This window comes from Lacerta agilis, chromosome 1, assembly GCF_009819535.1.
Source record: "Lacerta agilis isolate rLacAgi1 chromosome 1, rLacAgi1.pri, whole genome shotgun sequence".
Lineage (NCBI taxonomy): Eukaryota > Metazoa > Chordata > Lepidosauria > Squamata > Lacertidae > Lacerta > Lacerta agilis.
In genome coordinates, this window is record NC_046312.1 from 84,509,463 (window position 1) to 84,536,428 (window position 26,966).

General features: G+C 47.4%; 1 protein-coding gene across 1 annotated transcript; it reads right to left on the bottom strand.

The window, feature by feature from the left end:
- Positions 1-6,026: 6,026 nt before the first annotated feature.
- RUFY4 (RUN and FYVE domain containing 4) lies at positions 6,027-26,271 on the bottom strand. The gene is made up of 12 exons (XM_033161313.1): positions 26,090-26,271; positions 21,890-21,953; positions 21,516-21,622; positions 19,680-19,808; positions 18,128-18,234; positions 17,257-17,400; positions 16,103-16,166; positions 13,531-15,525; positions 12,443-12,549; positions 11,818-11,964; positions 10,937-11,068; positions 6,027-6,470 (listed from the first exon to the last, which is right to left on the bottom strand). The coding sequence occupies exons 2-12, from the start codon at positions 21,933-21,935 to the stop codon at positions 6,368-6,370; spliced, it is 3,081 nt and encodes a 1,026-aa protein (XP_033017204.1). The 5' UTR covers positions 21,936-21,953; positions 26,090-26,271; the 3' UTR covers positions 6,027-6,367.
- Positions 26,272-26,966: the final 695 nt, after the last annotated feature.

Genomic DNA, 26,966 nt, shown 5'->3' on the forward strand with positions numbered 1-26,966 from the left:
TACTGTCTGTGTTGTAGCCAGCTGTATGAAATAAGAAGCTCTGGCTGATGTTATGTAGATATGTAATCCTACGAATTCTAAACAAGTGACATTTTACCTCCCCTTATTATGTTGGCCCAATAAAGAATTCTGTTTTAACTATTCCATCTCTCTTATATTTTCTACATGTACAGCACCTGATGAAGTTGTTATTAAAACACTAACAACAAAAGACTTTTACAAGATTATACACTGATGTCTTAAGTTGCATGTCTTATAGTTGTTCAGTCATTTAGAAGTGCCTGCTGTGGAAGAATACTTAATACCTATGCCCATTCTTTGGCATAGGTTTGGTTGTCTTTCAAGATTTCATCACTAAACTGAGTACAAGGGTTCCTGAGGTAGGGGCAGCAGACTTCACCACCATTTGAATACTGGGTGCCATTTTGCATCAAGATGGTGGACTGAAACATGGAGTTGAGGTGACTTCACTTATTTTTGGGTGTGATGGTTCCAATCTCGCAGATTACACTATCCATTTAAAAATCACAATATTTTTTTGTTTCTAAAAATTCCCAGGTAGCACCAGGCACTTCCCAATAGTGCAGGGGTCAGTAAACTTTTTCAGCTGAGGGCCAGTCCACTGTCCCTCAGACCTTGTGGGGGGCCAGACTATATTTTGAAAAAATAATGAATTAATTCCTATGCCCCACAAATAGCCCAGAGATGCATTTTAAATAAAAGGACACATTCTACTCATGTAAAAACATGCTGATTCACGGACCGTCCGCGGGCTGGATTTAGAAGGCAATTGGGCCAGATCCAGCCCCCGGGGCTTAGTTTGCCTACCCATGCAATAGTGTGTGTTTTTGTGTGTGTGTTTATGTGTGTACGTCTGGGCATGTATATGTGTGTTTGTGTGTGTATACACAAAATCACATCAACTGAAGCTTCCAGGCGCATGAACATCCAATGGATAATATGCATTTGTGCATGTAGCATATGACAATCTGTGTATGGGCTTCCCACTATTTTGTCCATGGAATTGCTTTCCATACAAGTAACACATAATATGGGAAACAGTCCTGAATCATTTATAGCACAACCCAATACATCCTACTCAGAAGAAAGCCCCATTGAACTTAGTGAGACTTACCACCATGATGGAACAGTGCAGAAGGAGTGTTTAGGAAACCTCATGTGCTTCTATAGGAAAGTGCTTGCTATGGAGCACTTACATGTAATAATCAAATTTCCTAGAGAGTAATTTTACGATTAATGAGTGTAGTTATAGGAGTAGTAGAAAGGGGATTGTACATTTGAAACTTAAGTTGATAGATAGGTGAGTGGTTGATCTTTGAATCATTCTCAAAGAAATGATTTGGTCAGGTGTAGCTGTCTAGGTGGTCCTAGTCTTCACAAGCTGTGCACACTGATGTTAAATGTTAACATATTTCTCCATACTGCATTAGAAAGAAGAAAGTGTGATGAGCAGATTAGATGTCTTTTAACTTTAGAAGCCAGTCAGTGTTTGGGTGGATATATTTTAGATGTGGGGAATGTGTCTACAGACCTCTCTAGAAACAGATTTTTGTTGTTGTTTAGTCAATGTTCAGATGGACATGATATCCAATGACTGTATTTTGCAACAAATCATGTTGCTATATTGACTGGAATCTTTTGATGCAACAGAGACCACAAATTTCCGTTCATGCACAAGTGCACAGCTGTTCTAGATTCCAATAAAATAATGAACTAGTGCATATTCAATGTAATCAATGTGTATATTCAGTAGGATCGTGTCTGCATTTTCAATGCTGGACCTATAAGCAAAGCATTAGCTGCCCAGTCTCCAAAATTAGGGACAAATTCGAGGCTTTGGACAAAACACAGTATTTTTCTGACCCATTTACAGTTTGTGATGATTTTTTGAGTAATTCTTTGCCTGTTCTCAAATTCCAGATGATACTATCTTAAGCATTATAGAGTCCATTGGGTTTAGAGAACTGTGTTCCCTAGTTACTTTGAACAAAACTAGATGTTTTCCTGACCCATTTATGACCTTTTTGTGATGATGGTATTCTAGCTAGTAGTGGGTGTCCTCTGCCCCAGAGAGACAGTTGCAATCCAAGGTTGTAAAGGGATTTCCCACCATTGTACTCAAGACTGGTGCTCATGAGATTGCTGGCAGATATCATTTCCAGGATGCCAGAGCAGCTGTTACCCAACTGGTTTTTGAGAAAAGCCCCCACATCCTCCTTACCTACTGTAAACAGCTGACATCATCCTCACCCATCACAGCTGAGAGTTGCATCCTGGGAGGGTGATGCTACATTTCAGATCTCCTCAACAGGCACATTTTGGAGGGCTTCTGAGCTTCACCATTCAACTCTGCTGGTAGAGACACTTTTCACTGTCAAGGAGCCATAGTGCCCACCCAAGTGAAAGAAAGGACAGTGCTCCCAGACCTTTCATAGCTATATAAAAGAGGGAATTTTAGCAGATGTTGCTTGCATGAAGAGAGTTGGCTGCTGAAAATCTTTCTTCTACGCAGTTATTAAAAATGCAGGGGTTCCAACCTCAGTTGCATCCAACCAGAGTTCAAAACTCCCATTGTTCTCCCATTGTTGTGACAGGGAATTTCATAAACACGAGCAGTTTCTGAGCTCCGGACCGCAGTACTGCAACTAAGATTTCAGATTAAAACTGCCACTTCTGGCCCTGAGGGTGTGGGATGAGAAATTCCTCCCCGCTCAACTTCCAAGAGATCACTGCAGTGTCAGGCAAGCTGATAGGTTCCACCTCTCAGCTGGCCTTACAGAAAGGCAGCGTTTAGCTCTCAGCAGCCTCGCAAAATGAACACAAGTTTTCAGCTGCAGTTCATTCGTTTCCAGCTTTGCATTCTTGTTATAAAAAGTGTGCCTAGACATTCTGTTGTTGCACCCATAACCGAGGTTTAAGGTGCCATTTAGCTCCTAGCTTTCGTATCTCAGTTTCTAACACTGCCTCTGGTCACTCTTGTAGAGGCATCCTGCTTTTTCTCTCACCCAGGACAGAACACCTCTTCTGAGATGGTGCCTGCTGTCTGTGCATCATTTAAGCAAATAAATCATGCTTTGTCTCATTCTTCAGAGCTATTATTTTAATCTTTTGCAAATGCCTGTAGTTTTAATCACTTCTGTAGTTAAGCAAACAAGGCTGCAACCCTATCCACACATTGGGCTTCCTTCTGTGTAGACATGGTCCCTGCCTTTAGATTTGTTTAATCACCTGATAGACCTAATATGTTTACAGGTACAGACTGTGCCGCCTTCAAAGGCTCTGCATTTCCTCTGCAGTTGCCACTGGGAAACCTCTTGCTTAAGAGAATTTCATTGAAGCAGCCTTTTGCAATAACAGCAGGAAGTCTGCAGAGGGGAACAAATGGTTGGCTAAGAGGCATCTCACTTGCCCACCGTTGCACCCAGTTGCCTCACAGTTGCAGACAAGAGAGAAAGAGCAGGATGATGATGTGCTGAATGCACATCTCCTTATTCTTCAACTCTCTTTTAGGCAATCTGTTTCAGCTAAGATTGCCATATCTCTCCCCCCCCCCTTTTTTAACCAGCTCCTCCCATGCCTTTTGACCGTGCTGGTCTTTATGCCGTGGAAATCTCTGCAGACCCAGCTGTTGTTAAAAGCACAGAGGAAGAAAGGTGGTTCTCCATCCTGGTTTGAACTATGTGAAAGGCAGTATAGAAACATTGCAGAATAGAAATAAACTGGAGTAGCCGCTCCATTTTATGGGAAGAATACAACCTTAGACTGGCACTATTTAAAAAAAAAATAGGGCAGGGAAAAGCTTACAGGGGTTGCCAACCTTTTCAGGACAATGGGTCCATTTTGAAATCTGAGAAAGTGTCATGGACATAGTTAAGTTCTTATTTCTTATAAGGCAAGGCTAATCAGGCCCCATCTGCACAATACATTTAAAGCAGAATCAGCCATGGCTTCCCCCAAAGAATCTTGGGAACTTGTGATGTCACTAGACCCTGCCCTGTGGGTTTTAGAGTTTGGATGCTGCTGACTTGGCAACTCTAGGGAAGGATCTCTTGGGCAAAATGGGATGGTAACCAAGTTATGTAAATGGCCCATATCAAGTGGTCACCAGGAAAAAGATTTGTACGCCTCCACTCTAGTTTATTGGGTTGATCAAATTGAAGCCCTGGTTAAGCATGTGTTTGACTCTTTCAGCTTCTTTATATGAACATTAAGAGTGAGCAATAAAACTTGACATTCACATAGCTAAAGGGATCCCTGACAGTTAAGTCCAGTCGCGAATGACTCTGGGGTTGCGCTGCTCATCTTGCTTTACAGGCCGAGGGAGCCGGCGTTTGTCCGCTTCCACAGTTTTTCCGGGTCACGTGGCCAGCATGACTAAGCCGCTTCTGGCGAAGCCAGAGCAACGCACAGAAACACTGTTTACCTTCCCGCTGGAGCGGTACCTATTTATCTACTTGCACTGCGTGCTTTCAAACTGCTAGGTTGGCAGGAGCTGGGACCAAATAATGGCAGCTCACCCCGTTGTGGGGCCTCGAACTGCCAACCTTCTGATCGGCAAACCCAAGCGGCACAGTGGTTTAAACCACAGCGCCACCCGCGTCCCTATTGACATTCACATAGAGGATATAATAGTGCATTTCAAATGCCACAGGTAGCTTGATCCACCAGTGTCTTCTCCCTAGCCACCTTGTTTGCTAAAGTAAGGCATGGGGAGAAAGAAAGACTACATTTTAATGTCACCGTTTCTGCAGCAGCTGACACATATTGACATTTTTGTTGTTATGGATTGCTTTGCTAATATAGAGAAACATGACACTACAAAATATGTTTGTTCTTGGTATGAGCTTTTGTGTGCATGCACACGAAAGCTCATACCAAGAACAAACTTAGTTGGTCTCTAAGGTGCTACTGGAAGGAATTTTTTATTTTTTATTTTGTTTTGACTATGGCAGACCAACACGGCTACCTACCTGTAACTGGAACTACAAAGTATGTTTTATTGCACAAAAAAGGAAGGAAAAGAACTAACACAAAAACCACCCAAATGATTTTCTTTAAAATTTTATTTCTGAATGCTTCACCCCATAAATAATCATTTCTTCCACAGCAATTACATGATTCAATTATGGATTCCAGTTTCCAATAGTGATCTTCAGAGTAAAAATAAATAAAGTACAGTGAACTGGGAACATGACACCTGCCATCCATAGTGGCAATGGGGACTTCTCCCCTCCCTTAATTCTTCTTGATCAGTCATCTTCCCAGCTGCCTCAGGAGTTCCCACCACCTGCAGTAGGAAACTGTACAGTAGAAAACAAAATGCTTCCTTGGACTAGCTTGGGAATTCGGCATAGCCACAGCATTATCCCACAAATTTTCTCCTTCTGTGATGCTGCCGAGAGAGAGCAGGGCAACTGCTCATGAAGTCGCTCACTTTCAGATCCCATGTTTGCCAGCTTCCATATGCTCAACTTTAATGATGGACTGTGTCAGTTCATTGGCACGATGCCCTTATCCATGCTTCATGTGCCTGCTGTCCCCAGCACCTCCAACCAACCACAGCAACTGTTTGTTGGGTCAATGCATGGAATCCCGCAAAGGAGAAGTTTGAGAAATATTCAGCTGCAGGGGCTGAAAGCAAATGGCTGGATCTGAGTGCTGTGCTGCATGCCTCAGCAGGGGTTGGCAACCTAAGGCCCATGGGCCACAAGCGGCCCATGGGGATCGTTTAACCAGCCCATGGACCCCTGCTGCCTGCTCGGGGACCCCTGCTGTTCGCTCCCGTGCGCCGTGCTAAACCGGCGTGGAGCAGAGCAGGGACTGCCTTCCACGATGCTGGCCGGCTTCCCATTGGCTGCAGGAAGCTCCTGCAGCCAATGGGTAGCTGTGCACGCCTCCTCCGCACCAGAAGGAGTGCCAGAAATAGCATTTGTGCATGCGTGCATGCGTGTGCACTCCAGCCCACTGCGCCGTCTGCGGGACCGTGAACCGGCCCAAGCCACAAAATTTTTTGCTGATCCCTGCCTCACAGAAACATCAGATAAAAACAGACTTCTAGCTAATAGCGTTGGATCTGGAAAGAATGAGAGATGCTCCCTTACCACTGGAACCCGCTGGATAATTAGAGTCATCCCTGATACAAATTTAATTTCTAAGCTATTTCCTTGCTGTCATTGCAATGTCCCCGACTGCCACCATATGCTCCTCTTCATTCGGAGGAGCCTGCAGCCAATGCCCAAACAGAAGTCACATCCATTCCCACATGACACTCAGGGAGGGAGCCATTTTCTTCACTTGCAGTGTCTGTACCACAGGGTGGAATGGGCTGCCTTGCTGAGCCCTCTGGTCAGGTGCCTTGGCCATTTCTCTTCTGGTAGCAGGGAAGGCAGCAGCGCTCCTTGTGCCCGCTGCTCACCGAGCAGGCATGACATACGATGCTCCGACACAACCTGAGAAGGCGAAAGAGGGAGTGCGCACAGGAAACCACTTGGTTAATGTTTATTAATGACATGTATGCTCTTGCTTTATTACATATAATGCTTTTAAAAAATATGGGTTATCTCTCTTCAATTCTGTCCTTTTCTTTTTGAAATTAAGTAAGCAGTGTTTTTAACCCAGTTGGACTGAAAATTTAAGTCGTGAGCTTTAAAGAGCAACATTTGATAAGAAATAGTTCAAGCCCTAGTGGCAGCAGGGCAACCAGAACGGAACAGTTACCTTTCTGTGTGTTTCTGCATGAGAGGGATTTCCCTTACGGAGGGCTAAGAAGCAAACAAGATTTGCTGTGCATGTGAACTGTGATGCAAGCAATCTGCATTCTGCTACTTTTAATATGCAGAAGCTGTGGGCCTATGCAAATGGAGGACATTCCCATGCAAGTGGAGAGAACAATTTCAAGACAAGTTAAACCTGGATCTTGACAGAGAAGAATGCTGTTTCCACTAGTCAGTTGGCTTTATGGATTCTATGGGAAAGAAATTTTGTTCGCCAGGCTATGTGACTATAAAAGCAGATCCCTCCAAATGCCAATTTGGAGAAGCACCAATTCACAAAGAGGATTACAAATCTGGAAAATAATTGCACAACAGAGATTTCAAAAGGCAAGATGTAGGGGCGAAGGAAGGCTAACCAGCACCTAGTGTGGGGGGTGGCAAACCGCCAGGCGGCGCATGCACCGGATGTACAGCACATGCGCATGCATCATATGTATGGTGCATGCGTGGCGGCGCTACATACTGCGCATGCACTGATGGGCGGTTTGCTGACAGCGGCACTTGAGCACCGTACTGATGGCGGCGGGATCCTCTGACCATGGCAGTAGCTCAGAGAGCTGGAGCTGCAAAGCCGTGTGCAGCTTTGCAGCTCCCCCCTTTCCCTGGCTCACTGTAGGCTTGAGAGTTGCGGGGTGTGTGTGTGTGGAATGTCACTCCCATCAGGATGGCACCTGCATCTGCCGCACCCACCTTTTTCCACCTCTGGCAAGATGTGACCATGGCACTTCTTTCTCCTGCCTTACTTATTTTCCCTAATTTTATGAGGCTCCTTTGCCAGGACACTCTTTTCTGTATGTACTTCCTCACTCCTTGGTGTGTGTGTGTATTAGGGTTAGTGTGCTAGGTTGAGCAATTCCTTCACTTTAAACTCTATTTCTTCTTTCCAGTGTTTTTCTTCACAAGGGTGAGAACATCCAAAGCGGTGTAACGTTTTGTTAGGCAACAGAGTTTTGGACTTTCATTTTTGGTCTGGTTCTTTGTCCATATATTCCCTTGCAAAGGATGACCTCAGGTTTTGCTCTGGTTGTTTTTTCTTTATATCCTTGCATTCTTTTTTCCAAAGAAAGCATCCTGTGCTGTATGTTTCAGGCCTGATCAATTTTGGCAAGCAGAGCAAAGCTGCTATTTAAAGTCCATTATCCAGTTCCATCCCCAAACTTTAGCAATCTGACATAAAGGGCAGGGCTAAAAATCTAGATCTGCTCTGAATAGTCATGATAATGCACTACACACATTATGGCTAGGGGTCTCAAAAGCTGGAAGTAGCCTGGTCTTCTTGGATCATTGACAGGGCCTGTCTATAGATGCCTCTAGACACAATAAGATGGCAGGTGGCAGGCATGTCACCAGCACTGAACTTGCAGAGCAGTCAGCTGCCCTGTAAACAAAGAGTTTATACAAGTTTTTAAAGACAAGGGCAGGAGATTTAAAAAGCAGAGAGATGAAATATCTGATTGGGGACGTGTCCCATCAAGTTAGGCCCTGCCACTGCATCACCCCTGTTCTACTGCTAGGGAGCTGGAGACCCTTCATTAGTAAACAACAGCTGCAGAAAGGAGAAGTCATGATCCAAAACAAGACATTGTGGTTTTCACAAGCAAGTGAGCATGGGAAGAACAGACGAGAAATGGGAAACTTCACGTGAGACACAGCCTGGGAACCTGAAATTGTTGACAGCTAGCTTTGTCACAATATGGGATGATGGTACAAGGAAAAAGATACAAAAAGAGGCTTTTGAGATGGAGAGGATATGAGAGTGCAGTTTTAGGGTATTGCCACTTAATTTATGATGTGCTTCTTCACTTGTTTCAGGTGAAAAGTCCGAGTTGATCAGAAACTGAATGCGAGCTGTGGTGCAGCTGCCTAAAAAGCTATTGCAAATTGAGGCTGTAGTAACAGAAGCATGGTGCCTAAATCTTGAAAAGTGATCATCCGTTTTTGCATCTGAGTGCCCTTCAACGATATGCATAACTTATCTAATATTACCAACGGAAATATACGTCAGCTCTCTCCAGAGGTCCCCGCATGCAAAAGGACACACTGGGATGTTCCGTCACTCGGTGGTGTCACATTCTCACCTAGACCAAAGAGACCCATCTGTACCCATCTGCAGGGGTATTCTTCACTGGGGAGGGCCATTCTCTGCTTCAGCCCCCTTTTCCCACATGCCGTGGGGTCCAGTAGGGCAGAAAAATAGGACAGGGGGAGGGAAAAGCATACCCCCTGGCTAAAGTTCTGTTTCTCCTTGACACACTTGCAGTGCCGGATTTACGTATAAGCTAAACAAGCTATAGCTCAGGGCCCCACTCTCTTGAGGCCCCCAAATTTTTTTAAAGAAAAAACAACTTGAAGTACATTTCCAAAATATAAGATAAAAAACAAATAAAACCCACACACAGCAACAGTGGCAAATGGCTTTAGATACCTCTTAGGTCCAGAAATTACCATGTAACATATATTTAACACAAAACTTTTTGTTGACAAAGGACAGCTGGACATATAAAAGGCCCTATTACCTTCAGTAGCTTAGGGCCTCATCAAACCTAAATCCGGCCCTGCACACTTGGTCCTCCTCACAAGTTTTGTTTTTTTTATGCAGTGGCTCCCCATCTGTAGAATGTTCTCCCTGGGAAGGCTTGCCTGGCACCTTCATTACATTGAACCAGGAAAAAATACGCTCCTTCTCCCAGGCCTTTGGCTAATTAAACAGCCTATTGTCATTTTAAAGGTGTTTGTGGGAGAGGGGCTATTGGTCAGCGGCCTTTGACACCATCAACCATAACATCCTTCTGGACCGGCTAGAGGGGTTGGGAGCTGGGGGCACTGTTATACAGTGGTTCCGCTCTTTCCTCCTGGGCCGTGTTCAGAAAGTGGTGGTGGGGGATGAGTGTTCAGACCCCTGGGCTCTCACTTGTGGGGTGCCTCAGGGTTCTGTCCTCTCCCCCATGCTTTTTAATATCTATATGAAGCTGCTGGGAGAGATCATCAGGGGGTTTGGGTTGGGTGTTCATCAATATGCGGATGATACCCAGCTCTACCTCTCTTTTAAATCAGAACCAGTGAAGGCAGTGAAGGTCCTTTTGTGAGTGCCTGGAGGCTGTTGGAGGATGGATGGTGGCTAACAGATTGAGGTTGAATCCTGACAAGACAGAAGTACTGTTTTTGGGGGACAGGAGGCGGGCGGGTGTGGGGGACTCCCTGGTCCTGAATGGGGTAACTGTGCCCCTGAAGGACCAGGTGCGCAGCCTGGGAGTCATTTTGGACTCACAGCTGTCCATGGAAGCGCAGGTTAATTCTGTTTCCAGGGCGGCTGTCTACCAGCTCCATCTGGTACGCAGGCTGAGACCCTACCTGCCCGCAGACTGTCTTGCCAGAGTGGTGCATGCTCTGGTTATCTCCCGCTTGGACTACTGCAATGTGCTCTACGTGGGGCTACCTTTGAAGGTGACCCGGAAACTGCAATTAATCCAGAATGCGGCAGCTAGACTGGTGACTGGGAGTGGCCGCCGGGACACATAACACCGGTCCTGAGAGATCTGCATTGGCTCCCAGTACGTTTCTGAGCACAATTCAAAGTGTTGGTGTTGACCTTTAAAGCCCTAAACGGCCTCAGTCCTGTATACCTGAAGGAGCGTCTCCACCCCCATCATTCAGCCCGGACACTGAGGTCCAGCGCCGAGGGCCTTCTGGCGGTTCCCTCACTGCGAGAAGCAAAGCTACAGGGAACCAGACAGAGGGCCTTCTCGGTAGTGGCGCCCGCCCTGTGGAACGCCCTCCCATCAGGGGTCAGAGAAATAAACAACTACCTGTCATTTAGAAAATACCTGAAGGCAGCCCTGTTTAGGGAAGTTTTTAATTTGTGACTTTGTATTGTATTTTGGTATTTGTTGGAGGCCGCCCAGAGTGGCTGGGGAGACCCGGCCAGATGGGTGGGGTATAAATAATAAATTATTATTATTATTATTATTATTATTATTATTATTATTATTGGTTTGTTCTTGTTCTTACCATGTACTTTGTGTTCTCATTTTGTATTTTTATGTTGTGAACTGCGCTGGGATCTTCGGATGATGGGCAGTATATAAATTTAATTAACAACAAACAAACAAACAAACAAACAACAATAATAGGACAGATGTTACCTGCACTGGTATCGGCGTGACATGAGCCTAAAATCTTTTTTGCACTGAACACACACCCCTGGGTTCTGAGGAGCTGGAGATACTGTTGTGGAGGCAATGCCTTCTGTCTTTTGCCACAGGGCATCTTTTTCCCTGAAGAAGAAAAGGGAGGACAGAGAAGAGTCATTTACCTACTTTTTCCTAGCTCTATAGGCAGCTAATGACCACCAGCAGCCCATGACAAAAGATGGAGCCTTTTAAGAATCATAGATCATCCCTTGTAGCCCCTTGTAGCCAGTGTGGTGTAGTGGTTAAGAGCGGTAGACTCGTATTCTGGTGAACCAGGTTCGCGTCTCCGCTCCTCCACATGCAGCTGCTGGGTGACCTTGGGCTAGTCACACTTCTTTGAAGTCTCTCAGCCCCACTCACCTCACAGAGTGTTTGTTGTGGGGGAGGAAGGGAAAGGAGACTGTTAGCCGCTTTGAGACTCCTTCGGGTAGTGATAAAGTGGGATATCAAATCCAAACTCTTCTTCTTCTTGTCAATGCAAGAAATGCACTCAGTGTTTTACAAGCTGACCCTATGCAGTCTGAAGTAAGCACCAATGTAGCTCACTCCCAGGAACCTGTACATAAGATTGCAGTTGTATTGATCTTAATGAACTGAATACTACGCTTTGTATTGCTATTCTGTGGTGCTTGTATGTGTGTTGCTCTTTATCACTGTGCTGCAGCTGAGGATTCCAACTGGGAAGATGAGACTCCGGCACAGTAGCTTATCTAGTGTGTTTTGATATTTGTGAAGCCCCCCCCCCAGTTCCCTAGTCTGCATTTCCAAAGCCAGCAGCATGAAGGGAGTGCGGCTCCCTTCTCCTCTGCTCCTCATGGACTCAGTTTACTCACCGCAGTAACTCCAGCAGTTTTCCTTTCATGTCGCAAATGATCTCCCCCTGTTCTGACAGCTCCCCTTTGTACCTCTTCTCCTTCTCCTCAGATTCCTGACGGCTTTTCTCCAGCAAAAGCAGCAACTGTTCTTTTTCCTGCTGAGACCTAAGCAGGAGGAAAGGAAACTACTGAATACATACACCCTGTGAACATCTGTTGTTTCAAACCACTTTAATTGCAATGGCCTGTTTCAAAGAATCCTGGAGTTTGAAAATATATGATTTCTCCAGCATTTCCTTAACACAGGATCCGGAACACACGAAGGGCACTCACAATTCTTTCTTTGCAGCTGAATCACCTGACATTTTATGACATCAGGTGATTGACAGGTGGCTGGCCAGATCTAGTTCCCTACCCCTGCTTTACAGGAGCATAGGAAACTGACTTACACCAAGTCAAATTGTTGGTTCATCTAGCTCAGTTCAGTGACCAGTAGCAGTTCTGCAGGGTTTGAGGCAGGGGTCTTCCTAGTCCTACCAGAGATGGGATATGAACTCTTCTCCATGCAAAGCACCTGCTCTCTCCCTGAGCTACAACCCTTCCCTTAAACCTACCACCCAATGAAATAGGCTCATGCTCTCACCGGCTCAGCTGCTCCATGAGATGCTTCATCGTTTGTTCCTTCGCAGCAAACATTTGCTTTGCTCGCTGCACATCAGCCGTCATTTTCTTCAGATGGTGAGTTAGACACTGAAGGGAATCAGGTAAGGGGTGGGGAAGCACGACAGAAAATCAGTGGGTCCCAGTTACGAGAGATCACACAGACCCAGGAGCAAACAAGGGTGGGGGTATTGCCTAGGCTTCAAATTCGACAGCTGCGTTTTCAAGGCTGTGGCAGCATCTGCAAAATGAAGTTGCTGGGGCAGCACTCCTTCAGAAAATGTCATTGGTAACGGACTGCTAAACTCCAGAACTTACTTAGCTGCTTTTTTTGCCCAGCACTCTAAATGAGCCTATATTTTTGCTCACAATACTTTCTGGCCTGGAGCTTCACCAGCACACCAGAACTTTACATAGGGGAAAGAATGGTTTTACTTTTTCTGATACACACACTGTTGTTCCTGTCTCCAATGTTATTTTTTCCTCAAAATAATGTTACAGAAAAACATAGTTTTTTAAGTTAATGGTTTGATGTTATGTTTAAATAAATAAATAAATCAGAATTAGGGGTTTTTTAGAGATCAAATGTTTAGTTACAATTTCCAGATCTGAGTATTGAAATTCAAGTTTTGTCACATAAATTTGAGGATTGCCTAAAATATGAGTCCCAGATGAAACTCTAGATTCACCCCAAATTTAAGAGTTCAGCCAGCACCTGACATATAAAACTCAAACTTCATAGTTAATTTTTTTCTTTACGTTAAAATTCAAAATGGTTTTGTAGTGCAGACTTGCCCTACATGTGAGCAAGTCAACATGGTGCCCACCATATGTGGTTGGACTCCCAACTTCCAGCATCCCTGGCCACTGGCTGCACTGGCTGGGGCTGATGGGAGTTGGAGTCCAACAACTTCTGGAGGCCACCACATTGGCTACCCCTTCCACAGACCTTCTCTTACTGGAGAAGAGGGATGCCAGTTGCAGGCAGTGCCTCCATATGGTCAGGATCAGTAGTACACCATTTCTCAACTGTCATGTATCAGCATTGTACATGGAACATGAGTCCCTTACCTTCCCATGGGCTTCTGCGCTAGGCGTAGCACCGGCCCCTTTCTTGACAGGATTTGCCGCATCTTGCAGCCCATCGACCTGAAGAAACTCTGTGTTCATTGGCCATGACCCTGCTCCTCCATGGCTGTTTTCCTCAGCGATGCCCCTCTTCCTGCCTTTTTCATCTCTGGCCCCGCACGCCGAGTCCAGCACAGTGACAGAAGGAGGCCATGTCCTCTCTAGAGCACCTTCCTCCCTGAGCCATTCCCAGCCCTGCTCCAAGTCTTCGCTCAGCTGCTCCACCATGTTTGTGGCCCGCATCTTCTCCTGCTCCAGTTGCTCCACTTGATTTCTCAGCTGCAGACACTCTCCCCTGAGGACTGAGGCCACTACTTCATTTGTCTCCTGCAAGGATGTCTGTTGTGCTTTGCTGGTGGCCTTGAGCTCCTCCAGCTCTTTCCGAAGCTGCGTAGCCTCCTGGGTCCGTCCGTCCAGAGCAGAAGCCATGCTCTCAGCTTGCATTGCCAAGGCCTCTCTTTCTTTGAGGACTTGCTGCAAGGTGGCCCGCAGCTGCTGCCTCTCCTCTTGCAGTGTGGCCACCTCCTTTTCAAAAGCTCCCAGCTGGTTCCCTAGTTCCTGCAAAGTCCTTTCACACCTGGCTTGCTCCTCAACAGCTTGAGCTTCCAGCTGAGACTTCTTGCTGGCCGCTTCCTCTAAATGAGCCTCCAGTGTAGTGTTTTTCTCCAGGGCGTCCTGCAGCTGGGCCAACCGGTCATTCAACTCTCTTTGCAAACCCTGAGCTGCTTCTTCCTTGACCCTCAGGGCCTTCCCCCGCTCCTCCAGAGATGTCTGGAGAGTCGCAACATGCTCCTGACATGCTGACAGCTCCTTCTGAAGGTCCTGAACCTCTAGTTTTGAAAACACCAGACTTTTCTCCTGGGACACCAGAGTTTCCATAAGAGTCTCCTTCTCCCTCTCTAGTACCTGTATCTCAGCAAGGCTCCTCTCCAGTTTCCCCCTTGGAGGACCCCATTCCAACATGGCTGGATGTTCTTCCCTTTCTGCTGGCCTGCAGCTCATGCCTTCTGACTGCTCCTCATTCATTCCCAGCTGGCCACCTTGGCTTTTCAGAGCTACCGCTTGGGCTTCCCACTTCTCCAAGCTCTCTTCGCATGCCTTCAGCTTCTCCTGCAGGCCCTGACACTGAGAGACCAGCTGCTGACGCCTTAACTCTTGGGCCTCAATGTCTGCCAAGTGCTTCCTCCTCTCTGCCTCCTGAGAACTCAGCCTTTGCTCTGCCTCCTCTAGAGACCTCTGGGCAGCATCTCTCTTGGACCAGGCCTCCTGGCATTCGCCAGTCAGGTTGGCAACCTTGTCCTCTGCCTCCCTGAGGGCCTTGATGGTTTTGGCCAACTCCTGCTGCTGTTTTTCCTGCTCAACCATCTTCTCCTTGTGTTGCTGCTCATGTTTTGCCTGCTCCTCTTTCAGAAGCTGGTTTTCCTCCAAAAGGGTTAGTCTCAGAGATGCATTCTCCTCTTGCTGCTGGGCCAACTTTTGCTGCAAAGCAGCAAGCTCCCACATCAGCGTTTTGAAGTCATGCTTCCATCTGGTGTCACCTTCAGTAGGTGGCCTCTCCATCTTTCCACACAGGCAGTGATCTGCCTGATGAAGCAGTGAACATCGTTCCTTGGTGGAAGAGATGCTTCCTGGCTGTTCCTTGCTCAGCTTCTCCACTTGGGCCTGCAGCTCACCATTTCCCTTCTGCACCTCCCTGTCAGCAGCTGGATCCGCTTCCATAAAATGACTCAGCTTCAAGAGAGCACCTATCTGCAGCAGACTGTTCTTCCTGCTTCTCCAGATCCCAACCCATTTCTCCATGGAGTTTTCCAGCCCAGCACTGAGTCGATCATCAGCAATTGGCTCAACAGCATGTTGGTTGCTAGTGGTTCTCGGCGAGCTCTCATGAACTTTGGTGGCCCTTTGGTGGTTCGTGCAGTCTCTGTTTGAATTCCCAGCCTATGGTCAACAAACACATAAATTGTTTGGTATGGAGTGACGGAATCAGGCTGGATCCTAGGAAATTAAGAGTATTATCAATGGGTGCGAGATTCAAAAGTTGGTCCACAGCCAGGAACAAAGGCCTCTAAACTACTGTGAATGAAAAAAGTGAACAAGAGGCTGAAGAACAATCTTTTAATGCGAGGTAAGATAAAGACAGACACAACATTTGTAAAGTAATGGGGACAGGTTTTGAAGTGCCCCCAGAGTGTTTAATACAAATGTACTCTTTCCTCTCTTAGTGTGAGCTCCACAAAACTGGCTCTGCACATCTGAGGTGAGGAAAAGCCAGCTGTGGAGAGTGTTGATTGGCTACAGCCCATACCACCACCAAGACAAGTTTTCTTAATCCAGGAATGGGGAACAAGTGACCACCACAGCCCTCTTGTGTTTAGGCTGGGAAGGGGTTGCAGGTTCTAGATCCATTTTCATGACAAAAGCTCTCAAGGTACACCAGTGATCCAAAGTCATTGCTGTGGTCTTTGGGCAGGAAGTATTTCGCAACGGCATAGGCAAGAAAGTGGGGAATATGTACCTCAAAGGATGATTCCTTCTGCTGGGAGTGCATAGCAGCTGGGTTGGAACATCGTGGCAAAACCCTGGAAGAGATCAAAGCAGCGGATCTGCAAGGATGCTGATGATATCAGTATTAGCATCCAGAGATGCACTTAGCCTGTACTGGAAAGTGGGCTTTTGGCAGCTCCAACTCTCTGGGGTCAATTACTAGCCGAAATCAGACAGGTGTCTCCCATGATGATATTTAGGTGCCTAAATGAAGACAGTTTTGTTTAGGAAGGCTTTCCCGGAGGTGTAGCCCAGTCATTTATGGAAGGCCAATTTTATGAAATTGTTTTGTTATTTTTTAGCATTCGTATGGATGTTTTCACTGTTTTAAGTTTGCTGACAGAGCCGTCTCATCCATTGGGGCTGGTGGCGCGGTGCACCAGGGCGCAATGGCCTGGAGGGCGCCTCCGCCCTCCAGCCCCGCTGGCAGTGCCTGCCGGCAGCGCCCTCTGACTGCCCAGCAGAGCAAGGGAGCTGGCCGGCCACGCCACGCCCTCTGGCTGCCCAGCAGAGCACAGGAGCGCGAGCCGCCCGCCCGCCCGATGGAGCGCGAGCTGCCCAGCTGTGCCGCACCATCCGGCTGCGCGCGGGAGCGTGAGCCGGCCGCCCTCGCCTCCCGTCCCGGAAGCGCTGGAAGGGCACGCAGAGCCTCGCGCCGCTCCAGCGCCACGCCCCTCATCCCCCGCTCGCCCACCCCCCTCCCAAGGGGCGGCAAGCGCGGGAGGGAGGCAGCGGAGAGGCGGCATGGCGGGGGCGCCGGAGGGATAGCTGCGCCAGGGCGGCAGATCCCCTTAAGACGGCTCTGTTTGCTGAACTGATTCTATTACTACAGAGCTCACATCTCAGTGCTTTGTTCCATTTCTACCAGGCTTACCACTTCCGTGGCTTTATGTTGTGAAGCCGCCTGCAAAGTAACAGAAGCTTAGCAGTAGCAGAACAAGACCTACCGGTAAATCAGATGCTCTGGTGTGGAAAATTTTGAGGAGGGAAGAGCACCTTCTGCTGGTGACAACATGCAACAAAGCCCCTCCCCTCGCCCACTTCCTTTGACTGCCTTGCTCAGAAAGCTCAGGGTGGGGAGGCTGCATCTGCATCCATGGAAAATATGCAGGGCCTGCTACTCACTCGGAGACCACGGGCCACGCAGCATCCAGGTCTCCTCTGCGCAGGGCCAGGTGAAAGGCCATGCCATCCAGCTCATAGAGGAAGCCCAAGATGTCCGTCCACAGCTTTCGATCCAAGAAAGGGCTGCGTGCGTAGTACCACTCACTGCAAAGAGCAAACCACACATACATAGCAGAGACTTTAAACAAACTCATTGTGCCGGGGGACTCTAACCTTTTGGGGCCCAGGAGCACATTTCTAAGAAATCTAAGAAAATGTCCTGGGTGCCCCAAAATGCTCATTTCACAGAGGAAAACTGGCGATGCTCAAACCTTCCCCCACCCCAAACCAAAGGATGACAGCAACAATGGGAAAAATACCTATATGAACCTCAAAACAAATAACGCAGAGACAGAAAAGCAGCTGGCCCATATAAATGCACACATAATTTTGTAATGCAGTTATCTTAAAGTTTGTTTGTTTTTTTAAAAAAATGTTTTATATATTCCATTTTTACTATGCATTGTTAAAAGATTTGTTGCATGCTGTTTCAGAAACATTTATTGGGAGGTGGTTTATAAATACTTAAATAAATGAATGAATGGGGAATAATAACAACCACCACCTATCAACTTTCTCTAATAAGCCATTTTGAAAAAAAAAACAAAAAACTGGGAGGGACAGAGAGCCTTGGCAGCTACCAGGAGTGCATGTGTGCATCTCAGGGCACTATGGTGCCCACGGGTGTCACGTTGGGGATCCCTGTCCTATTCCAACTTCCCCATCATTCCGCCCTTTTCCTTTGCACTATGAGGATAGCATGCAACCTTGTTTTCCTGCATCACAAGCTTCCTCTTCTACTGCTAAGCCACTTTCACCTCCAAGCTCTTACCTGATGACTTCTGGCTCCATGAAGCAAAGCTGCAAGGTCTCCGCCAGCTGCCGATGGACCAGGCAATAACGAATGAAAGCCCTTCCCTTCCCCACAGCTGTTTTCAGCTACCAAGGGAAACAGATTCACATTCAAAGGTGGGAAAGCCTCCAAGCGTTGCCCTATTCACTAGGTGATTCTTTCTTGACACCATCTCTACCCCATCTGGCCTGGCATAAATTCTGGGTTTGGCATTCAAGGGGAACAACCAAAGGGCTATTATGCCCACTGCCCCTCTGCATTTGCTGCCTGAGGTGGTCACCACACTCTGCCCAATGCTAGGGCCAGCCCTGCAAATATGGCATGATTTCCCTGTGATTATTCAGCAGTTCTTTTATATACTGCTTATACTAATATCTATGCTCCTATGCAATCCTTAGTGGTTCATTAAAAGCAGCCCACTAAGAAATACATGTCCATGCGCTTAATTGTAGATAACAAACATAGAATCATAGGATCACAGAGCTGTAGATTTGGAAGGGATGGCAAGGGTCATTCAATCCAACCCCCTGCAATGCAAGAATATTTTGCCCAATGTGGGGCTCAGACTCATGACTCTCTGATTAAGAGTCTAATGTTCTGCCAACTGAGTGTCCCAGTATCAACTGTTATGGGTGTATGGCTCTTAACATTGAAAAACAGTGCTGTGTTCTTAAATTATTTTTGCATAAAGCACAGTGAAAGAATATGTGAACAATCCAGGTGTAAGGCACACTCGAGCCTTCCCCAACCTGGTGCCCTCTAAATGTTTTGCACTACAACTCTCATCAGCCACACCCAGCCCAAGGCACCAGATTTAGGGGAGGCTTCCTTATCAAATAACCCCTAAGGGCTGTTTGCCCTTGTTAATATGAGCATCCTTTTGATCACTAGAACAAATGATGTGCAGCATCTCCCTGATTTCTGATCCCTGCTCTGCAGGATCTCCTTCCAATGAGAAGCACTCCCTCAGGCAGACCCTGTTGACCTCTGGGTGGGGAGCGTAGCTAGGATTTATTTTGAGGGCAGGAATGGGTACAGGTGAAGAATTGGGGGAGCAGAAAGGGAGACATGGGCGTAGCTGGGCGGAGCAGGCTTTATGTTAGGGGGGCAGAACCAAATTATCTGTGATGCAATTGGTCAGTTTGTTAAGCATTTTTCTTTATTTACTTGATGGGGGGGCAGCTGCCCCCCCGGCTATGCCCATGTTTCCCTTTCTCCTTCCCCAATCCTTCACATGTACCCATTCCTGCCCCCAATGCTCACAAGTTATGGAAATTTATCCCCACAGAGGTGCACCTGGAACATTTATTGTGTAGTTTTTGTCATACACTGAAGGTGCAGCTCTGGCCTCTGACAACGCAAGATGCAAATTTGAGGATCCACCCTATTCTCTTGACTGTTTTAACTGTTTTTCGCATTGTATTTTAAAATGGTTGTAACCTGCCCTGGGACCACATAGTGAAGGATGAGTAATTTTTTAAAATAAATAAATAATAGTGGTGATACTATTAAAAGCATCAGCCAATCTTACTTTGTCGAGGGAGGTGACGTGTTGCACCCCTGCATGCACACCACTGTGCAGCCTGGTCAGGATTCGGCTCAGGAAGTCCCAGTAATCTTTCCTTTGCCCAAAGAGGTTTCTCTTTTCTTTCAGATCATACTATAATGACCAAGCGGAGGGGGGGAGGGGGGAATGATAATGGCATTGTTAATTTTTATTTACTCATCTGCAGTAGTATATGTATCCCACACCCAACAATTAAAAACGCAACACACTGAAAATGCTGGCAGCATTAAGATAAATTCAACAGTGTAAACAAGTTTTGATGGATGTAATAATGAAATACTGAATGGTATATATTTTTTGTAAAATATGCAGGGATTTATGATATGTAAAATGAACCATGGAAAGAGAAAAAGGGGAGTCACTGATATCTTAAGGATGTAAAATGAGTATTTTAAATTGTAAAACAGAAAACAATAAAATTATATACAGTGGTACCTTGGTACTCAAACAACCTGGAACCCAAACACTGCAAACCCGGAAGTAAGTGTTCCAGGTTGAGAACTTTTATTGGAAGCTGAACGTGCTCAGTTTTGAGTGTTACGCTTCTGTTTTGAGTGCCACACTTCTGTGTTGAGTGCCACACTTCCATTTTGAGTGTTACACTGAGGTCTGTCTGTTTTTTGTGTTTTTGCAGCTCTTCTTTGTGTTTTTTGTGACTGTGTGGAACCCAGTTCAGCTACTGATTGATTGTGTGACTGCAGTACATTGTTTATTGCTTTCATTTTATGGATCAATGGTCTCATTAGATAGCAAAATTCATGTTAAATTGCTGTTTTAGGGGTTGTTTTTAAAAGTCTGGAACGGATTAATCCATTTTGCATTACTTTCTATGGGAAAGCGCACCTTGGTTTTGGAACGCTTTGGTTTTGGAACAGACTTCCGGAACAGATTAAGTTTGAGAACCAAGGTACCACTGTATATATTAAAAAGCCCAATTAAAATGCAACACCAATCAATAAAGCAACACGAAGTTACACAAATGTTTCAGTTGCCACCAGTAAAACAACAGAAGAGGATACACAGCAACACCACTGCGAGGTTCCGTGGATTAAAAGTGTATGGATCCAAGAAGCCTGAGAAAATGAAGAAGTCTTCACCTGCCACTGGAAAGAGGCTAAGAAAGGCTCAAGGCCAGACTCTCTAGGGAGGGGCATCCACCAAAAAGGCCCTTTTCACAGTAGCCGCCCACCACACTTTCAAGCCTCCCAAGATCTTAGGGTCCAGGTTTGCTCATGTGGATGTTTTGTTGACTTGCCTCTGAATACCAGCTGCTGGGAATTGCAAGCAGGGTGATTGCTGCTGCAAACTGGTCCTGCCTGCAGGTTTCCCATGGGCATCACGTTTCCCATGGTCAGATGATGATGCTGGACTGGATGGACCTCTGCCCTGATCCAGCAGGGCTTGCCTTGCGCTCTGACCTCATTGTAAGCTGCTCCCGGGTGTTGTGACTGCCCTGGGTGGGCAGGGTATACATTTACTTTTGAAAGAACAATAGCAGCTAAATAAGTTAGGCCCTTTGGGTTCATATTAATGGGCTGCAGTTGCAGCACAGAAAAAACAGAAAGGAACGATAAAACCTGCCCTCTCGGATGTTCATCACGCAGCTTAAGATGACACAACCTCGAGGATCACCCACACTTTGCTACAGGATGCAGAAAAGGTTCGTGGGAAGAGCAGCACCAGAGCGGGGCAGCATGAGTCACATGCTGCAGACTTTGTGGGTGCACCAACTTAAGCTGCAGTTTGCACGATGTCTGCTTCTATCACATCACCAACCCAAGTCTGTTTGAAGCGCCTTACCTGCAACAGGAACTCCAGCTGGGCACAGAACTGTTGCAGCTCCCGACTCCCGTCTGTCACTGGTAGTCCCTGCTCCTGGTAGTTTTTGTTTAACTCGGTCACGGTATCTAGACAAAGAAATGGGTGCAATTAAGCCACATTCCAAAGCATTAAATGTTCCAGCCCTGCTACCCTACTATGCCCTGTAATGCAGGGCATGCCAATAGCTTTGTAGCCAAAATAGCACCTCTGAGAAACAAGAGATATCTGCATGCATTGGGGAACCTAGAGATTTGGAGGTGCACAAGATAGTTAATACAAGAGGGGTAACGCCCCAAAATCATGCTCGCATGGAGGAAAGGGAAGAAGCACATAAGAAAATTGTGTGCACTTACTCTTTAAGTCCTTGACCACACGAAGAATCTCTTTCTCGCTGGCCATAGCTCTGCCTCAGCTTTCCTACAAAGGAAACAACCATTCATGAGGAGAGGGGTGGAGAGCCTTTTTGGTCCCCTGAGCCCAAGGGTAGCAAGGTTAAAGGTAAAGGACCCCTGGACAGGTAAGTCCAGTCAAAGGCGACTATGGGGTTGTGGCGCTCATTTTGCTTTCAGGCTGAGGGAGCCACAGACAGCTTTCCAGGTCACGTGGTCAGCATGACTAAACCACTTCTGGTGCAACGGAACACAGTGACGGAAACCAGAGCGCATGGAAACACCGTTTACCTTCCCGCTGCAGCGGTACCTATTTATCTACTTGCACTTTGACGTGCTTTCGAACTGCTAGGTTGGCAGGAGCTGGGACAGAGCAACAGGAGCTCACCCCGTTGCGGGGATTCGAACTGCTGACCTTCCGATCGGCAAGCCCAAGAGGCTCAGTGGTTTTAGACCACAGCGCCACTCTGGGCAACAAACAAACAAACAAACAAACAGGGGGAAATATGCACATGGTTGGCTATTACTTGCAACAATGCTCCACCATGCTCATGGGAAGGCAATATATCATGCTAATGACATTTGATGGTGACTAGCACTACTGCAATGCTAAAGGAAAAACCTGGTGTGCATTTTCCCTGCATCCAGAAAGGACCCAAGATTCTGAGCAATCATTCCTTCCCTAAATACACAAGGAACTAAAGCAACTAGTTTCAAGTGGCCAGAACTGAGCAGGCTAGGCCTTTCACAAGGATGTCATCTGCAACTGTAGTGGTATTTTTCTGTAGCCTTACCCAGCCCACAATACAGCCATTTGCTTACAGCTGACACTGCTTCTGCTTCTTTCTCCACACATTGCCCCCATTTCCCAGGCTGTGTATGCTCCATACATTTAAAGCACCCCCCTAAGAATCACGGGAGCTTTAGTTTAATACTCACATAGCTACATTTCCCAGGATTCTGGGGGTGGGGGGGTGGGGGAGAGAGAGAAGTGCTTTAAACATGCTTTAAATGTAGGCATACACTTCTCTTTTCTAAGGCATCTCTGTGGCTTCTTCCATACAGTTCACCCATTAAGCTCACCCACAGGGATGTTGTGAGGAGGTGGACTAGGGGACCTGAGCCCTTTGTGCTGGGGCCCAGACCTCCTGCCCCCTGCCTCCTCCCCACACTTTTGAAAATTATTATTATTTTTTTAAAAAAACATTGCTTACAGGACAGCTAAGAATACTATGACAAATCAGACTGCTGGTGAAACCCAGTCATTCACCCTTGCACATGTTAATAATTGAATGGAGTGGGGAAGGAACTTTTGTATGCGTGTTTGTGTGTGTGAAAGAGACAGAGAGAGAGAGAGACTGTAAATGCATTTTGTGTTGTTGTATTTTTACACTGCTTTTAATGTCTGAGAGGGTCACATCTATTCTCAGGATCAACTCTAGAGTGAGAGGAGAAGCACAAGAACACCACTCCCAAAATTGCTCTAGAAAGGCAAACAAACACGCCATTCCTCGCCAGCCATCTAGCACACTTTTCTACTCATAGCTTCACCCGAGAAATGCTAACCACACAATAGCAACTGCTACTTACCTGTTTCTCTCCTTTGCCAAAACGGTTGGTGCTAAAATGACTCTTGTGTGCAAATACATGAATTTCCATATGGTTGCATGCAAAAGTTGAATAGCTCCATAAAGATTCTCATACATCTAAGCTGAACATTCCCCACTTCCTGAATCCATGGGGGGGGGGTGTCTCTAGCCTGAACACACTGTGGCGTGGTGGGCCCTGCCTCACAGGGCGTTGACTTTTTGTTTTTCCTGCAAGGAACTGAAAATATAATGCTTCAAGAAACTTGAGAACTAGCCATGGTGTCTGTTTGAGATCTTCAGCTTGAGATATCAGGGCAGATTTGAGAGAGTTTTATGCAGCTGAAGCCTGCCTCCTGGCACCCACCATCACTTTCCCTGATTTCTCTGCCCTCCTTGGACAAAATCCCACCACTGAGCTTTGCCACCTACATCCTTCTGTGTAGCCAGAGGACTGGAGCTCCCAAACATACCTGGTCTGGGAGGCTGGATCTCAGCTGAGCACTGCATTAAATGCTGGCCTCTGTCCTGGTGTCTCAGGATCCATCTGTTTGAGCCGAGGGGCATCTGCTGGCAGCTTCCTCTTTCCTCTGCAAGTCATTGCTTCCCAAAGGCAAAGCATATGAGGAAACCCCCCTGGATTCCAGGCAAGGCAGCAGGGGAGGAGGCCTCATCCAGCAGCGCCCTGCCCACAAGCTACTGTTTCTGGAGTTTAGCCTTGCAAGCAGTGCCAGATTTACGTATAAACTAAACAAGCTATAGCTTAGGGCCCCACTCTCTTGGGGGCCCCCAAAAAATTTAAAGGGGGAAAAACTGGATGTACGTTTCCAAAATATAGGATAAAAAATAAATAAAATCAAACCTACATACAGCAACAGTGTTTTGTGTTGTGTAGGCTCCTTAACAGCTTAATAATTATTTCACTATTAATATACTTCTTCTTAATTGTATTTCACTATTAATATACTTCTTAGGGACGTGGGTGGCCAGGGCCGTCTCATCATAGGGGCTGGGTGGCGCGGTGCACCAGGGCGCCAGGCCCCCCAGGGGCGCCCCCGCGAGCCCGCCGGCATACCGGGCACCCTCTCCCCAACCCATGCCCGCCCCCATGGGCGGGCGGGCGGGCTGGCGCTCGCGCGCCGGCGGGCGAGTTGGAAGCCGGCTGCCCTCCGGAGCCTCAGCTGGAGCGCTGGGAATGGCGCGCAAAGCCCCGCGCCGCTCCAGCGCCACGCCCCTCATCCCCCGCTAGCCTACCTCCCTCCCGCGCTGGCCGCCCCTCGGGGGATGAGGGGTGTGGCGCTGGAGCGGCGTGGGGCTTTGCGCGCCCTTCCCAGCGCTCCAGCTGGGGCTCTGGAGGGTGGCTGGCTTGCAGCGCCACACCCCTCATCCCCCGCTCGCCCACCCCCCCTCCCGAGGGGCGGCCAGCGCGGGAGGGAGGTGGGCGGAGAGGCGGCCTACCGGGGGTGCCGAGGGGTCATCGCGCCAGGGCGGCCGATCCCCTTAAGACGGCCCTGTGGGTGGCGCTGTGGGTTAAACCACAAAGCCTAGGGCTTGCCAATCAGAAGGTCGGTGGTTCGAATCCCCGCGACGGGGTGAGCTCCTCTTGCTCGGTCCCAGCTCGTGCCCACCTAGCAGTTCTAAAGGACGTCAAAGTGCACATAGATAAATAGGTACCGCTCCGGCGGGAAGGTAAATGGCGTTTCCATGCGCTGCTCTGGTTCGCCAGAAGTGGCTTAGTCATGCTGGCCACACGACCCGGAAGCTGTACGCCGGCTCCCTTGGCCAGTAAAGTGAGATGAGCACCACAACCCCAGAGTCGACCGTGACTGAACCTAATGGTCAGGGGTCCCCTTTACCCTTTATACTTCTTAATTGTATTTCAGTTCAACAATTACTTTGATAAAATACATATTTTGTTATGTGCAAATGGCTTTAGATACCTATTAGGTCCATAAATTACCATATAGCATATATTCAACACCAAAAACAGCAACAATTTGTTGTTGACAAAGGACAGCTGCAGCTGGACATCTAAAGGGCCCCATTACCTTCAGTAGCTTAGGGTCTCGTCAAACCTAAATCCGGCCCTGCTTGCAAGCCCCGATTCAAATGCCACAGCGCAGCATTCAGCCCTCGACGGGCAGCCTTGCAGAGAGGAAAGGGAGCAAGAAGACGCCAGGACCGAAAGAAGGGCAAAGCCCTGCTGATATTTCTCTTTCTCTCTCTGTTCACACACACACTTTCTCTTTCTCTCTCAAAGCCGGATGAGTTGTACCCTTGTACCAAAGAGGGGGAGCATTTATCCGGTGCTCAAAATTGCACAGGAACCGAAACTGACTACACCGGAGGAGATACAAACTTCAGAGAAGCCTCTTGCAAGTTTCAGTGAAGGAGTCCCAACGGTGCAAGATTATTTGCGGGGCGAGCGGGTGGTGTGAAAGCGACAGGGGGCTCCACTCTCCCGTGTAAACTCTCTCCCGAGCGCAGGCACTATGGGGCCGGCACTTCGCGACGGCGCATTGTGTGAGTGTCCCTCGTCTAGGGCGAAGCCAGGCTCCAGCCTGGCTGCGAGACTCACCCTCCTGCCTTCGCTCTCGGATCCTTGGCAGAGGAGAGGAAAAAGCAGACTCCGCCTCTCCGGATCTGTACCTGAGGTCGGAAACCAGGAAGCAACGCCCACCTTGGCGCAAGGCGTTCCAGCCAGCGCCTTTTCCGCATCTGGCGCTGCGGGCGCGCAGCCAACAAGGCTTCCCCTAAGTGAGGAAGGGCCAAGGCAAAGAGCCGCCTGTGTTTTTGTGTGCGCGAGCCCGCGCGCCCGTCCGCGCGCCCAAGCCTACAAAATTGAGGCTCTTGACGATGCCGAAATTGGTTACTAGTTCCCAATTCCTCATTTGCTCCAAATTAAAAAAAAAGAAGAAGGAAAAGTTAATTACGTAACTGAACTCCAAAATCAGCTTTGGGGTTCCCCCACATCATATATCTCTACGACTGGGGGACTCTTGACCCCACCCCCCAGTGCCGGATTTACTATAAGCTAAACAAGCTATAGTTTAGGGCCCCACTCTCTTCTGGGGCCCCCAAAAAATCAAAGGGGAAAAAACTGGATACTTCTTCTTAATTGTATTTCAGTTCAACAATTACTTTGATTATATATATATATTGTCCAGTAGCACCTTAGATACCAACTAAGTTTGTTCTTGGTATAAGCTTGGATGTGCATGCAGACTTCTTCAGATACATGCATGCACACGAAAGCTTATACCAAGAACAAACTTAGTTGGTCTCTAAGGCAGTGTTTTTCAACCACTGTTCCACGGCACACTAGTGTGCCGCGAGATGTTGCCTGGTGTGCCGTGGGAAAAATTTGTTTATATGATTCCTATTCAAGAGAATTACTTTATATATAGTCAATATAGGCACAGAGTTAAATTTTTTAACATTTTCTAATGGTGGTG